General features: G+C 41.5%; 1 protein-coding gene across 1 annotated transcript in view; it reads right to left on the reverse strand.

The window, feature by feature from the left end:
• Positions 1-501: 501 nt before the first annotated feature.
• The window catches only part of Htr2a (5-hydroxytryptamine receptor 2A), a 67,992-nt gene continuing 53,605 nt past the window's right edge, over positions 502-14,888 (reverse strand). Inside the window, exon 4 of the mRNA XM_028754276.1 lies at positions 502-1,749. Coding sequence (XP_028610109.1) covers positions 947-1,749 — 803 coding nt within the window. The 3' untranslated portion in view covers positions 502-946. The remainder of the gene's footprint in view (positions 1,750-14,888) is intronic.

A 14,888-nucleotide genomic window follows, 5' to 3' on the forward strand; every position in this document is an offset into this window, starting at 1 on the left:
CACTTTTATCAAGGGACCTACATCCCCAGCTCTTTGAAAACATCAGTTTTACCTGATAACTGTCAATATGAAAGCCACTTGATTTTTACAGAAAGAGCCTAAGAAGCTACTGCTAACAGTGAGAAACCTGAGTTTATTGTTCAGCTGTGACAGACAACTCTTTGTACTGGTCACTGCTCAAAGGGCGCATGCGCAACATGGTTGTTCCCTAGTGAGTTACCGAATACCTTCAGGATGCTGTTTCTTTGAAGCGAGTTCAAGAACTGTACTTGGAAAAGTGGAATTATCCTTTGACAGTTTATAGAGAAGAAAAATATACGAAACAAGACCACATTGCAAATTCAGGTAAAGCCCAAGAAGTAGAAGAGAAAGCAGCGTGTTATTGAATAACGTTTAAAACCCTTCCACATCTGAGAATTAATGACAAATGCAGCAAATGCCAGCGGTCTTGTGAACATTTCAAAATGGCATCTATGAAAAATCAAGAATGAAAAATATTGTCAAGTATTTCAATGAATTATATTAGCAATACAAATGTCATAATACTGTCTATTTTTCTTTTCAAAATATATGTCGTGGTGAATTTGAAACATTTTTTTAAAGAGACTACTCATTATTTTCAGTATTTCTAGCTATTTTTATATACAATAATAGGTCACCGACTCCCATGCTACCCATCAACAACATGGCAGCCAGGTTTCTATTTGGCAATAGAAGTTAATTAGATGGATTTTATGCCTCGTTACAATTGTACAATAAAGGCCAATGATTTTAGAGATCTCATTGGCAATGTTAAAAGCATAGTACCACTCCTAGCTCAAATGCTGTCAGGACATTATAGTTGGTCCACTGGAGTAGTCTCATTTAGCCCAGCCCCCTTATCCCCGTCTCCACACACATGGGTATAAACTTGTTCACATGGGCAATTGTCCCAACGTCCTGTCCATCACACACAACTAACCTTTTCATTCACGGTTTCAATATTGTCTGTACCAGTCTCTTCTGAGTGTTGCTTCCCTAGTGTAACCATGGAGCAGTCATTACCTGTCTTCTCAGCATCTTCCTGCGTGTTCTTTTTTTGTCCCACCTGGAGCTGACTAGACTTGTAGGCCAGCGTTGGTATAGTGTTCACTAAAATTAACTGCAGGGGCTTTCTGTTTTCCTTGTACTGACACTGAATGTACCGTGAGAAGGCGGACCTATAAGTCTTATTGAACAATGTATACACCAGTGGATTGACAGCTGAGGAGAGATAACCAATCCAGACAAACACATTGAGCAGGCCTCCAATGACATTTTCATTGCACGATTCTTTGCAGATGACGGCCATGATGTTGGTGATGAAGAACGGGCACCACATTACAACAAACAGGAAGAACACGATGCCCAGCACCTTGCAGGCTTTTTGCTCATTGCTGATGGACTGCATCGTCCTGCGGCCTGCGTAGGAGCCTGGCTCCCTGTGGATGGACCGTTGGAAGAGCTTTTCCGATGACAGAGAACTCTGAGGGAGGAAGCTGAAGGAAGCAAGTTTGGCTCGAGTGCTGAGGTCACTCACACACAGGGTGGCTTCTTTCTGAAGTGACTTGATAGTCAGGAAGTAGGTGATCACCATGATGGTTAGGGGGATGAAAAATGCCACAAAAGAGCCGATGAGGACAAAGTTGTCATCGGCGAGCAGGCAGCTTCCCTCCTTAAAGACCTTCGAATCATCTTGTAGTCCAAAGACGGGGATTGGCATGGATATACCTGGAAGAAGACAGAAAGCGAGACAGGTCACCAAGGGACTGAGTATATAAAGGTGAAAGCATCACCACGTAACACTGGCTGGCCAAGGAACTGATGCCGGCTTACTTTAAGAGTTTATATATTACTGCAATGAAAGTTGGGTTAATTCTTAGTCTATATTTTTTTCTGATTATATTTTACTTATTAAGCGGAGAAAACACACGCAGAGGCAAAATGAAGCCAATAAAAGTGATCACTAACACCATCATCTAGAGATCAACAGAATAATGGCAAGGACAGTCTAATGCTGTTTGTTTTGAGCAAGTGTCACAGACATGATGCATGCAGGAACACACGCACACACGCATGCACCCACACATGCACTGGGCAACAGGACGAGGTTCTACTTTATCTACATTTTTCTTTTTTAAACTTTCCACTTCACACTATACTATCAGCATTTCTTACTTCTTTTGTAAACTTAGAAACCTAACATAGTTGCTTTCTAGCAAATTTGAAAAGTATAAAAAGATAACAGAGAGTAAAGGAAAATTGCACTTATTCTCACCACCAAGGTGCTTGCGTTACTTCTGTTTGCACAGAACTTTATGTACTGTTTAAGATCTTCCTATCTCATTTAATATTTATTATAAAACTTTTGATCGATCCTGCTTCAGCCTCTTTAGTCATGAGCTACCATGGCCAGTTTTAAGGTTGGACATACTTTAAACTACCTTTTAAAAACATTTTCCAATATTAATTTCAAGTACCTCAAATGAACTTAGGTTAGCTTTAAAAACTTTTTATTTCAGAGAAATTTTAACATCTGCAACCCCCCCAAAAAGGACATAGGCAAATGGCATCCCCAGGAAGTCTCTTAGCTTTCACAATTGTAAATTCAAGACAAATATTGTGTCTTCCAGGGTCCTTACCTGGGAACCTCCTTATTTTGAAGCAAACCTCAGACATCATATGATTAAACATGTACACATCTTATTATGTAGATCTAAAAGTGACACATTTTCAGAGAAACCCACAGCCACAGACAGGCTTTCTCTTAAAGTAGAGTTTAGTGTTCCCTTCATATCATGAAATATAGAATTTGCGTTCAGTCTTCCATTGTTCCATAGAAGTCATATATTTTGATAGCAGAACATCCATGAGGATGAATTGCCAAAATCAAGGCGGCTGCAGACCTTTATGGTCTAATGTATGACTTAGATTCAGAATGCTAAAGTACATGGCAAGATGAGCTGACAGCTGGCCAGTTGCTGTATATCCAGATTGGGGCGTCTCTAACGGACCTCCAGGTCGACGGCTCAGACAGTAGAGTATAGCAATGAAGAAATGTCACAGTTGGCTCTAATCATGCTAATTTCTCTCCAAGGTGATTGGACCCTACTAAGTGAAGTTTAGCTTGACCACGATGTGAGGTTTTATTCCCTTTTAGGAGCTATGGAGGTTTGAGGGAGTCTGGTTAGGCCAAAGCAATCATGGTATACTTCTTATTCTGTTATTTTCTCTGACACAGAGGCAGAATCCGGTGGCTGAGAAAGGAGCTTAGTTCAAGCTTGCTTCTTTCATCAAAGGATGCTCTGAGAAAAGCTGTTTCCTGTCCACACTGGCCTGTATTTCTGGTTTCCTGAGATGCATGACAGGGCTCCCTTGGTTGTACTTCCAGCCACTCTGTAGCCCAAGATGCTACTCTCAGGCTTGCTCATCCCAGTCAGGGGCCGCCGGTTAGCCCTTGCCTTGCCATCCAGCAGGAAAGTAGTTTCCTTTGAGGATGTATAACACAAACAGTGTGCATCCAGTGGTGGCGGCAGCAGCAGCAGCAGCAGCAACAAAAACGAGAAGAAAAAAATAGCCAAGTTCTTCATGGTCAGAACAGAGTTTGACTATCTGCAAACTCAGGGGGTGACTGTCCTAACATCTGGCTGGTAGAAGGGACGACAGCAGGATCTTAGTGTAATATTTGGTAAGAATGTCTCTCTGCTCCCGGGCCGCTCACGTGGCCATTATCTAGGCCCATGTGACTAAAATCTTCAACCACCTCTCCACCTTTTATTTTGAGACAGGGCCTCTCTCAGAACCATTTCAGCTAGACTAGATAGCCAGTAAGTCCCCAGATTTGTCTGTCTTTGTCCTGCCTCTCCCTCTTGCTGCCATGCCCAAGTTTTTGCATGAGTGCTTAGGATTCAAACTTGGGTCCTCAGGCTTACCTGGAATGTACTTTGCCCCGAGTTGTTTTCCCAGCCTGACACCTCTCTTTCTGAGTGTCATTCGACCATAACTCAAAAGGATAACATTTGTCTCTTGTCTATGCAAGGTCATCCCAGTTCTTGGTGCTTTTTTTGTTTTGTTTTGGAAGGTAAACATAAATGACATTATTCCTGTGTGTACATGCCACATTGCTGAGAACATCTTCGAGCTAAAAGCTGTGACCATAAAGGAGCCATCCTCCGAGACCCTCTGATGTCACATCAAATTTCAGGAACTTCAGAAGATTAATCATAAAAGATAGCCTCTGATTTCTAAGAAGAGTGCTTTCTTTTTCTGCCAATTTTGAACTGATGTCTTCGAGAGATGCTTCTTATATTCATCCAGTCTTATTATACAGATGCCTTGCTTACTTGGTCAGAAGGCGTACACTGAACATCTATTTCAGATGGACTTAGATGTGAGTTATAGCTATGGCTCTGGGGTGATGGATGCTCAGTTCTTCTATGAGATGAGGCTGGTGCCAACACGCCTTCATGGATGGAGTGAAGATAAAATGGATCAAACATGCAGAACACCAGCATGGTGCCTGAATCAATCGAGATAGAATAACAAATGGCAAAGCAGGTGGGAATAATTTTTGTGTGTAGAATTATTCAGAAAGATGATTATCAACATTATTTTGTCCTAATCTATTTTTGCTCAGTTTTTCTATGCTAGCCTTTATATAATAGAGTTCATAAACCATAAGAAGCAAAATAGTGCTTTGACTGTTCACTATTGGCTATGCAATGATGATGTAATTATTAGCCTCTGCCAGGGTCATGGGAGGTCTCAATCAATTTTAATTCGGTACAGCTAGCACTGTTGATTACTTTTCTAATGTGATGGATTACAGCCATTACTATTAGTCATGATGCATATAAACAAAATATCAACTGTCCAAAGAGGTGTATGATTTTGTTATTAGACTCTTGGGTGTTCATTTTCTTGATTAATATAAAGGAAGTTCTTACCTTGAAAGCCTTTTTTTTTTTTTTTTTGCCTGTTATTTATGACCTGGTAATGAGTGGCCACTTTCACTGAACCAGAATGTAAGATAGGCAAAAATAGCCAATCATTCAATCATTTGGACTTTGTAACTGTGTCTTGGGTTGGGAAAACACACACACTATAAACTCCCTGTGGGATATTTTGATTTCAGCAGCCGTGATGGAACCACTCACACGAACACAGATTCTCCCTCTAAAATGTCTGGGAAAAAGGCTTGCCTGACAAGAGGATATACTGGCATGTTATAGGCAGGATTGTTTTGTGCTTGGAGAGGACACGTTGATTTGGATTGGGGAGAATCAAGTTCATGGGTCTTTAAATGGCTAAAAAAAGGATTCCAGCTACTGCTGCATACCATTTGTTTTCAGTGTTTCTTCCTGAGTGTGACCAGCAAATATGTGTAAAAAGACTGGTCAGAAAGGTTAAAGCAGCACTCTAGAAAGGAGAAGAAACTTTCACCAAGGAACAAAGGCATCTACATAGGCTTTGTGTGTGCACTGAGGGGCTCAGAAGCATCCTCCTGCCAAGAGAAATGAAGAGTGCTGGCTGATAGCCAAGAGTACGGCTGCAGTCATCTCAAGGGCATTCATTTTCTGGCTGCTTTCTTTGGTAATAGTGGCTTTTGGAGACCTGACATCTTCTCTCACTTGAGATTTCTGCATATTAAGCATTTTGCTTTATGAACAAACAGACTGTAGCTTGAACTACGTTATTCTGCATTTTGTTTAATAATTTATTTTCCCTGAGGAGTAGGAAACAGCAATCAAAATGGACTAAAGGAATTAGAACTTCTGTGCACATTTCTTATTTCGCTGCATTAGAATTCAGACAGTGAAGTGAACAACGAGGAATCACGGACACTAAGAGTGCAAAGGTTTTGGTGGGCGTTCCCTTTGAGCTCAGCTCTCTGCTTGCTTTGCCTATAAAGTTCGCCAATCTAGTTAGCATCTTACCATGGGCTAAAGGATCTTGATTCTGAATTACCAGCTATGACAGACAGGCTCTCCTTGTAATCTACACTTTCGTGATTTAGAATCTTGGAACTAATGGTTCTTTTATGGCAAGTACTTGCCTTTTGAGTCAATAAGTTTGAAGTATTAAGTAGCAAGGGTCTCATGAGAAATGAAACACTGAGAGTTGGTATATGGGGGAGGGGAGGCTTTCAGCAGATAGAGAGCGGAGAAGATGGAAACATATTTCAGGACCCTGAGGAAAGTTTTGAGTCGCAGATTTCAAGTTCCCTCAGATTGTTACCTTTCCTTTGCATTTGAGCATTTGCCTTACAAAATAGCGTAAGAGGAGGATTTGCTAGCAGTTTGACAGAAAGCATCATATAAGTCAATGCTGCAGGATAATCCTCATGCTGCAGGGAAAGAGAAATTAAAGGAAAAATTCAGTGGTAATTAACAAGGTTGATTGGTAAAAGTTTTCAGAAAACCTAAAGGAAATTAAAGGAAAGAGAAATTAAAATGGGAAAACTGGAACTGGAAATGGCATTCGTCAACCTGCCAGCTCCAATACATGGCAACACTTCAAGACATGTTACACACATGTATTCACTCTACACTGAGTTTTTTACAGATTGAGTAAGCGTTACCCAGACTACTCTAAGGGCTGATAAGAATTTCACCATATGGAGAGGAAAATTGGCCCTAGCAAGCTTACGAAACTTATTTAGAATTGCACAGAAATTTAGGGACAAAACTAAGACATACTAGCTTCTTAATTTTTATGGCTGATATTTAAAAACTGATTGTATGTTCTTTTTATAGTAGTTATAAAATTATGGCTATATCTGAGCTTATTAATGTTGGTTTCAGAAAGTACCCTAAACCTTTAACTGACATAGATACATATTTATACAAAGTCTATGAAAAATATAGAACTTCCATTAGGTTATCTGAAAACTTTTACCAATCAACCTTGTTAATTACCACTGAATTTTACTAATACTACAGTTGCACACTCATGCCTGTACAGACATTCACATGACTACATATATGTACATGCACATATACATATTATACATACATTCACACACACACACACACACACACACACACACACACACACACACACCCCTCTCCAATGATTCTCTGAAATTTGAATCATCTTTCTTAATCTCAAATTAAGTTTTCTCCAGCAAGACGTTACGATTTTAAGGCTAGAAATTAGAAAGACAACTTAAAATCCTCACTTGCTCTCTGCCACATGTAACGGGTGCTCTCAACTCTGGTTGCATGTTATAGTAACCCAGGAAGCTTTAAAAAATTATAGAGCCTGTGCCTCATTCCAAGAGCAATTTACAGACTTTAAGAAATATGAATGACCAGGGTCTTTTCTGACACTGAAACAAAAACCATGCCATGCCAATGACCTCTGAGAGCTAGGCTGCAATGTGGAGCACAGAGGCTGGTGGCCTAGCAGCAGCCTCATCATAGATTCTGGGTTCAGTGGCTCCCGGCTCTGTTGGCCCCACTGTAGAGAAGAGGTTGGGCTTAAAAATTGTGATGATCTCCCATTGAAAGGTAGGTTGAATTCTGACTTGGAGATGCAGGTGGTCTGCAGTCACCCAACCACACGTTTCTTGTTCCGGGAAGCTTTATTTACATGTGCCGCTTTTTGCCCTTTGAGAATACAAGTGTCTGAATCATATCCTATAGTTGAAATCATCGAAAGTTATTATTAAAAAAATCATCCACTGTTTCTGTGGGGAGGACACATAGGCCACGTCATGTGTGTGGCAATCAGAGAACAATTGCATTGGTTCTCTCCTCCCACTGTCAGTTCTGGGGACTGAGCTTAGGTCTCAGGCTTATTCTGCAAGCACTTTTGCCTGCCGAGCCATCTCAGTGTCCCCGAGATGAATTGTAACCTTGTTTTGCTGTTGAAACCACAAATAATGAAGGGACTTTCGGTGATGTCTATCTAAATTAATCTGGTTTAATTATTATATATCATATACATGTCTCAAAACTCAGTTTATATCACACACACACACACACACACACATCTCTTCCAGGATTCTCTGAAATTTGAATTGTCAATCTTAATCTCAAAATAAGTTTTCTCGAGCAAGACATTGTATTTTTAAGGCTAGAAATTAGAAAGACAATTTAAAATCTTCATGTTATGATTTTCTAACAAAGTATTAATAATAAAACTCAAAATCTTACATAATGCACTTTCTTTTAAATAATCATATAGTTATCCAGCATTACTAAGTGTTCTTTTCTCAGCTAAGTATTTGTCAACATGCTTATAAGCAACAATTTATTTAGACAAAGATCATGCCTGATTACATTATTAAACCCTGTTTTTTTTTTTTTTTAGTTATAGCTTCCCTAAATTCCTATTGTGGACAGGTTTCTTGAATAAGCTTCGCATGTGATATGTCTAGTTCTGGCAACTCTTGTCTACAAGGTACATGTAGAACCAGTCCTAGTGTCTGGAAAGCTAGAGTGTAGCAGCTATGAGTCCATACAACCCATGTCTACGGGAAGTCAAATCTACTTGTGGGTTAACACACTGGATTAACCATACCCCTAAAGAGAGCCCACAATGTTCCTACTGCTCAGGCAATCACCAATGATTCAGCTCACCGTAGGAGGTCTTCGCAATTTTGTCTTCATGTAACTATTCATCATTCTTAAAATTTCATATCATTGTATAGCCTTTTCTCTCTGACTCGTCTTTATATCTTGAGCTACTCAGAATAGCCTTGCACATGGCTTGCCTTTTCAGTTGTTTGCATATTGATTTGAGATATTCTGAAACTTTGCCTCGTCTCGCAAGTGTCTTCTCCCAATGACTTGGTTGATGTATGCAGTGTCCTGTTGTTTGCATGTGGTGTCCCTTTTTGCATATCTAGAATAGACTTGGAGGGTTGGCTTTAAACCAAATTCAAATGGCAGCGATTGGAGGTGGGTCCACGTGGTCCTTGGCTGCCATGAAAAAGAAGCCACAGGGAATAGCTTAGGATGTTAGATTGAGAGTAAGATGATGAATATATGCTGGCATGTTATTAAAAGTCTAGAGCATCAAGGGGCACTATAAATAGTAACAGGATACAGAGACTCACAGCTCTTTTCCCTTCTGATCCAGTTCCTCTAATGCTTCAGAAACCACTGTTTGTGGTTCCAGGATTCCTGATGAGCAGGGGCTTGGGTAAGGCAGCCAGTTGGGCATCTGGGGGTGGGCAACCTGTCTCATGGCTGCATTTGCATCGAGAGATCACGTGTTATTTTGAGTAATTACCAAGTATGTCTTTGGGCTGCAGATGGAGACATTGTTTCCAACCAGCCTCCTCCATTTCTTTCAAGTCATTTCCCAAGGCAGATCTTTGTGAAAACTTTCCAAATCATTTTCTCTCTAACAAGGATGCTCTTCTAACACTGCGTTCCTTGTTGACTCCCTAAACATTTGCATGGTGTTTCCAATACTTTAGCATTTTTTTTTTTAATTCTAGAAATATCATTACACTCGTGGGATGGTAATCTTATTAATAACAGAGATACCTTTTCTTAAACACTTATTATAAGTTCAGACCTCAGGTAAAAGCCTGTGGGACTGGGGATCAAGCACTATAAGTGGGGGTGGGGTGGAGAAAGATGGGCTGGGAATTATAACACGTTTTATAGACACATCTTGGAATTACTGAATAATTTCATAGTGTTTCCCTTCATTGCTGCTGGGAAAACAGAGTAATGAGGTGTTACTTAGTCACAAAAGGCAGAAGAAAGCAAAGTGGACATTTATGTGAGACAGAAGAGCTACCCACAAGATGGGGCAGCACAGGACAGACTACTTGAACAGCTAAAACCATAGGGAGTGGTGGGGATGGGCTTAGGCAAAACCATGTGGAAATCAGGGATTTCACTTTTCTTCCTTACTACTCTGATTCCTGGCTCATTATTTTGCTTAAAGCTGTTTCTCAGATAATTTTATTAGTGGGAAACTAGAGAGTCGTATAGTGGGGAAAGAGTGTTTAAAACAGGAGACTGTATTTAAAGACAGTATTTAAAACAGAAGTTTGTCTCCTGACTGCTCATCTTTAGCTGGATGACCTCAGGCTGTGCGATTTTAATGATTCAGCCTTCCAGGTAAGGGATACTAAGGAGAGAAATCTACCCTTATCTTCATGTAGGACTTTGATGAGGAAGTAGTGATACACTGGCTTAGAATTATTTTTGTAAACTTCCAAGATTTATTTAAACGAAAGCAATTACAATTCACTTCACGCTGGGTGAAATTCTGTAGGTAATACAAAGGGCATATGCGAAGCTTCAGAAAGCCTGGGATCTTACAGAGAAAATTAAATGTGCATACATGATTTATTAAGGAGGCAGCGCAGGAGGAAATGAGATTAAGGGGCAAAACAGAAGACAAGGGTAAGCCCAGCTGAGTGAGGGTGGAGTGGGGAGACAAGGCTAACCCAGCTAAGTGAGGGTGGAGTGGGGAGACAAGGATAGCCCAGCTGAGTGAGAGTGGAGTGGGGTGGCCAGAGCAAATTCATACTGCTGGGAGAGAGTCATGTAGGAAACAGCTGCTGAGTGGTCCCCGTGGCTGAGTAACATCTGGATGGGATTCTGAACCAAGGCACCATCCAGGATGGGGTCTTTGTGCATCCTGGCTGGGGAACACCTGGCCTTGTGCATCCCAGGAGGTAAGCACCCGGCCCTGTGTATCTTGGAATAGGTGTACCTGGCCTCCCTGTGGGTGAAGGCAATCTCCAGTTCCCTGTGTCACTGCAAGCTCAGAAGCATGTGCACACATTTCCTTTGATTTGTTTCTGTTTTCTTTTTTGTGAGGGAGCCAAATTAAAGGCCCCGCCAATGCTCACCAAATACGTCCCTGATGAGTGACGAACCAAACTCCACACTCACGTCTTGTTTCTTATAGGCACTGAGTGGGTCCTCCATCTGGGTCAGCAATCAGTTTTGGTCACTTATTCATTAATCAAATGTTTAATTGAGTCTCCACTGAATGAGATACTTAGAAATTCAAGAGAAAGAGGATGGTTTACTATGATCAGTTACTTTATAATCCAGGACCTTTGGCTGTCATCAGTCCCAAAGAAGGCTGTGGGAGGGCGAGGGGAGAGTAGACAGTGTCAGGGTTACCACCATCATCACATTGCTAAAAAAATGATGCACTCACCTTGAACTTTGACATTGTTGTTGAATGGTACTATAAAGTGCATTGGAAGTGCCTTAGCCGTTCTGGAATATTTGGTCTCCATATTTGCTTAGACACTTAGAAATCATTAAAGGGTCCAGCAAGCCTTTGGTTTGGAGAGTTTTAAGTATCTATTGCTTCAGAAATTCAAAAGAGAGCTTTAAAAGCTGTTTAAAACCTTCTTTATTGATTCATTTAATAAAACATTACATATTAGCACAATTAGTATATTTTAAACAAAACTCCCTGTATTTCCCCCTCAAAATGTGAAGTGGCACTGTTTTATAAGTGAAAATCTGTCTATTGTCTGGTTTCATAGAACATGGTGGATTGTCAGGGCTCCGTTTATCAGCTACAGCCTTTGTGTATCACTAATCCTTGTGTCTGGAAACTGCTCCCTGTTCTTATAAGAGGATGAGCCGGGAAGAAGGCAACCATCATCTTGAAGATACCATTCACCCCTTTGGGCTCCCTAAGAGTGTCCTTGGGATTCCTGAAGACCCACACAGCACTCTTGAAGGCCACTAGTATAAGTGAAGGCCACTAGTATAAGAGAGAAAAACAGCTTATGTCAGAAAAGTCCAGTTTGGCTTCCCTGTTATTTGCAATGAGCGTCTTCACTTCTCTTTGTTTCTTCTATAAAATGAAGATTGTCGTCAGGAATAGAAAAGGGACTCGCTGTACCATTAGCGGCAATTGTGGGACTGTCTAACAGCTGGCAAGCACAAGAATGTTCCATAAGCTCCCTTAATGCTCAGAATTCTTCATTCTGCCTGAAATCCCTGCTGTAGCCCAAACCTCCAGTCTCCCTTGTTTAGTTCCAACAGAAATGCTATCATTTTCATAACTTAGTTTGGAGATGTGTGTGTGGCTCAACTCCACTGCACACAGACTTCTATTCACACCAAATCATTAACCACCCAAGATGGAGCCCTTCAGAGCAAGACTGTATTCTCGAATGGCAAGGAACAGAAGTGCTGTACATATTATTCTCTGGGGTGGGAGCAACAGAGTCAGCTACCAATAATGGGTTCAAAATAATCAATAAATAATGGGTGCAAAAATTGGATATGACTAAGATAACTCATTATGAGTCAGATTCGCAGAGCAAGGTTAAAAGAGATACCCACTGTGGCCTTTCTCTGTGGGCCTTCTGACAAGTGGGATTCCTTGGTTGGCACTGATGTTTAAGGGAATTGGCATGAGAGACCCTCCCAAATAAGCTCCCAATGAAAGATCTTCATTGACTTCATTGCCAGCCAAAGTGTTTGGATTTAAGAACTGGAAATGGATTCTGGCTGGTGTAGCAGAAACTGAGCTTAATAAAGTGATAGTGGGCATGTCAAAGGATGTGGGAGAGGGCTGGGCTCCTGGCTAAAATCTCAGAAGTAAAATTATACCGCAGATGCAACTGGTAGATGAAGAACATTTACTGCTCATGGAAGTGCTCCTTCTTTATTTGGGTCTCAGGGGCTCAGTCCCTGGCAATAGATGCCTTAGATGTGTGAAACAGTACCCGGTACCAAGTGCGAGCCTTCCAACCCTAGGCAACTGCTTCATCCCACGTGTTCACTTCACTCCTTCCCAAGGCCAAATTTGACCAGGGTGGTCCTACTGACTCCAAGCCTAGGTCTTAGGAAAAGTTGGCATCCAGAGTTCTGAAAAGTTTTGGAGTTCTCACGAACCTCCTCTAAATGTGGAAATCGCTCTGAAGACAGCCATAGTTCTGGGGTGCAGGGGCTGGCACCCACTTCACTCAACATGAAGTATGATTTGTAGCTGCTGTAATGGCTTATTTCAGAAGTGCTGATGCTCAAATTCCTGTTGTTTCACCCCAACCATTTCCCACGTTTGTTGGGCTTTACTGTTTTCCAGTGACTTTTACAGTTAGAGTAGGGTCAAGTATTTAATACTTAAAAAAAACCATAGGGCTAGCAAGATGGCTAAGTTGGTAAATCACCTACCATAAAAGCACATGGGCCTGAGTTAAGATCCCCAGAGCCCGAACAGGAAAACAGATATTAGACATATGTTACAGTTGTGTAGCTTGATCTTCTTGTGGGACTCCCAAGAGTGGGAGCAGGAGCTGTCTCTGATGTGGTTGCCAGCCTTTGGGACTCTTTCCCCATATGGGTTGTCTTGTCTAGACTTAGAAGAGGAGATGCCTAGTCTTACTGCAATTTGATATGGCATGGCTGGTCTCTATCCATTGAGGCTGGACCTTTTCGGAAGAGAAATGAAGGAGGAGTGGATTCTGGGCTGTAGAAGTGAGGAGGAGGGACTAGAAGGAGATGAAGGAGGAGAAACTGATGGTGGGATGTAAACAAAACAAAACAAAACAAAACAAAACAAAACAAAACAAAACAAAAACTAGGCACAGTGGCAAAACTGTAACCACAGAACTAGAAGGTGGGGGGCAGAGATGAAAAGATCCCTGGAACTCATTGGGCAGCAAACATAGATGAATCTATGAGCTCCAGGTTCAACGAGAGACTCTGTCAGGGGTTTCATGGGGGATGAGATGGCTTAGTGGGTAAGAACACTTTCTGGATGAAGACCTCAGTTCAAATCCCCAGTTCATACCTATAAAACTTGGTCATGCATGCCTGTAACACTGGCACAATGTTGAGGACGGAGACAAGATCATTGGGGCCCTATGATCAGCAGCCTAGCATCAGGCTCAGTGAGAGAGACCTTGTGTCAAAGGAGTAAGGCAGGAGAAAATAAAGGAAGATGCCCAAGGCCTTCCTCTCTCTTCCCTACGTTCACATGGCATGCATACCTGTATGCATACAGAAACACACACACACAGGTACACATGAGAGAGAGAGAGAGAGAGAGAGAGAGAGAGAGAGAGAGAGAGAGAGAACACACACACACACACACACACACGCACACACACACACCAGCCAATCTGGAAACATAGACCCCTCAGTAGCCCCTCAATAACAACCATGAGCTCAGATGCTTCTGGAGCCAGTGTTTATAATTCAGTAGCATACCTGAGCTGCGAGGTAGTTGAGGATGGTTGGGAGACTGGTGCCTGGTAAATGATAATATCTGTGCAATCAGATTCAATTAATAGGAAAACTGAGACACACTGTACAAGCAAAGCAAAATGTGTCTGTGGGCTAGATACACTTTTCCATTTGGTTATTAGCTTGGCAGGCTTAGAGCTTTAGAGAATTTCTCTTGAGTTCTTTTTAATTCACATCCCTTGTGGGCTTTTCACCTTGGCCTTACTCTTGGGGTCATTGTCCCTGTACTGATAAACTGATACCATTTCTACCACAAGGCTCAAAGTGGCTTTTTATTTGGTTCCTAAATCCTGAGATCAGCTGGGCTTGTCCTCGGCTTTATTTCAGATTCATGCCTTTGGGCTCAGAAAATACCACTTTTACACCACTACGTAAATTCTCAATTTGACACTGTCTTCTCAGGGCACAAAAAGTCCCTGACTAGCAACTTCATCTTCTAACCCCAGCTACACTTCACTATTTCCCTTCTGTCTTAGTTGTGCTTGAGCTCCTAGAATTCTGGAAGCTTCTTTATGATTTCATCTTTCAACACCTGTCTAATTAGCTCAGAGCCTCACGTTTTAAATCTGGGGAATCTCAGCATGAAGAACTCCGAGTTTTGTTTTTTCTCAAGTTCTATTTGCCATGCGTTGAGTAACAGGAAAGCTCCTGCCCAGCAAAGTGTTTATCACC

This window comes from Grammomys surdaster, unplaced genomic scaffold (genome assembly GCF_004785775.1).
Source record: "Grammomys surdaster isolate TR1022 unplaced genomic scaffold, NIH_TR_1.0 125985, whole genome shotgun sequence".
NCBI lineage: Eukaryota > Metazoa > Chordata > Mammalia > Rodentia > Muridae > Grammomys > Grammomys surdaster.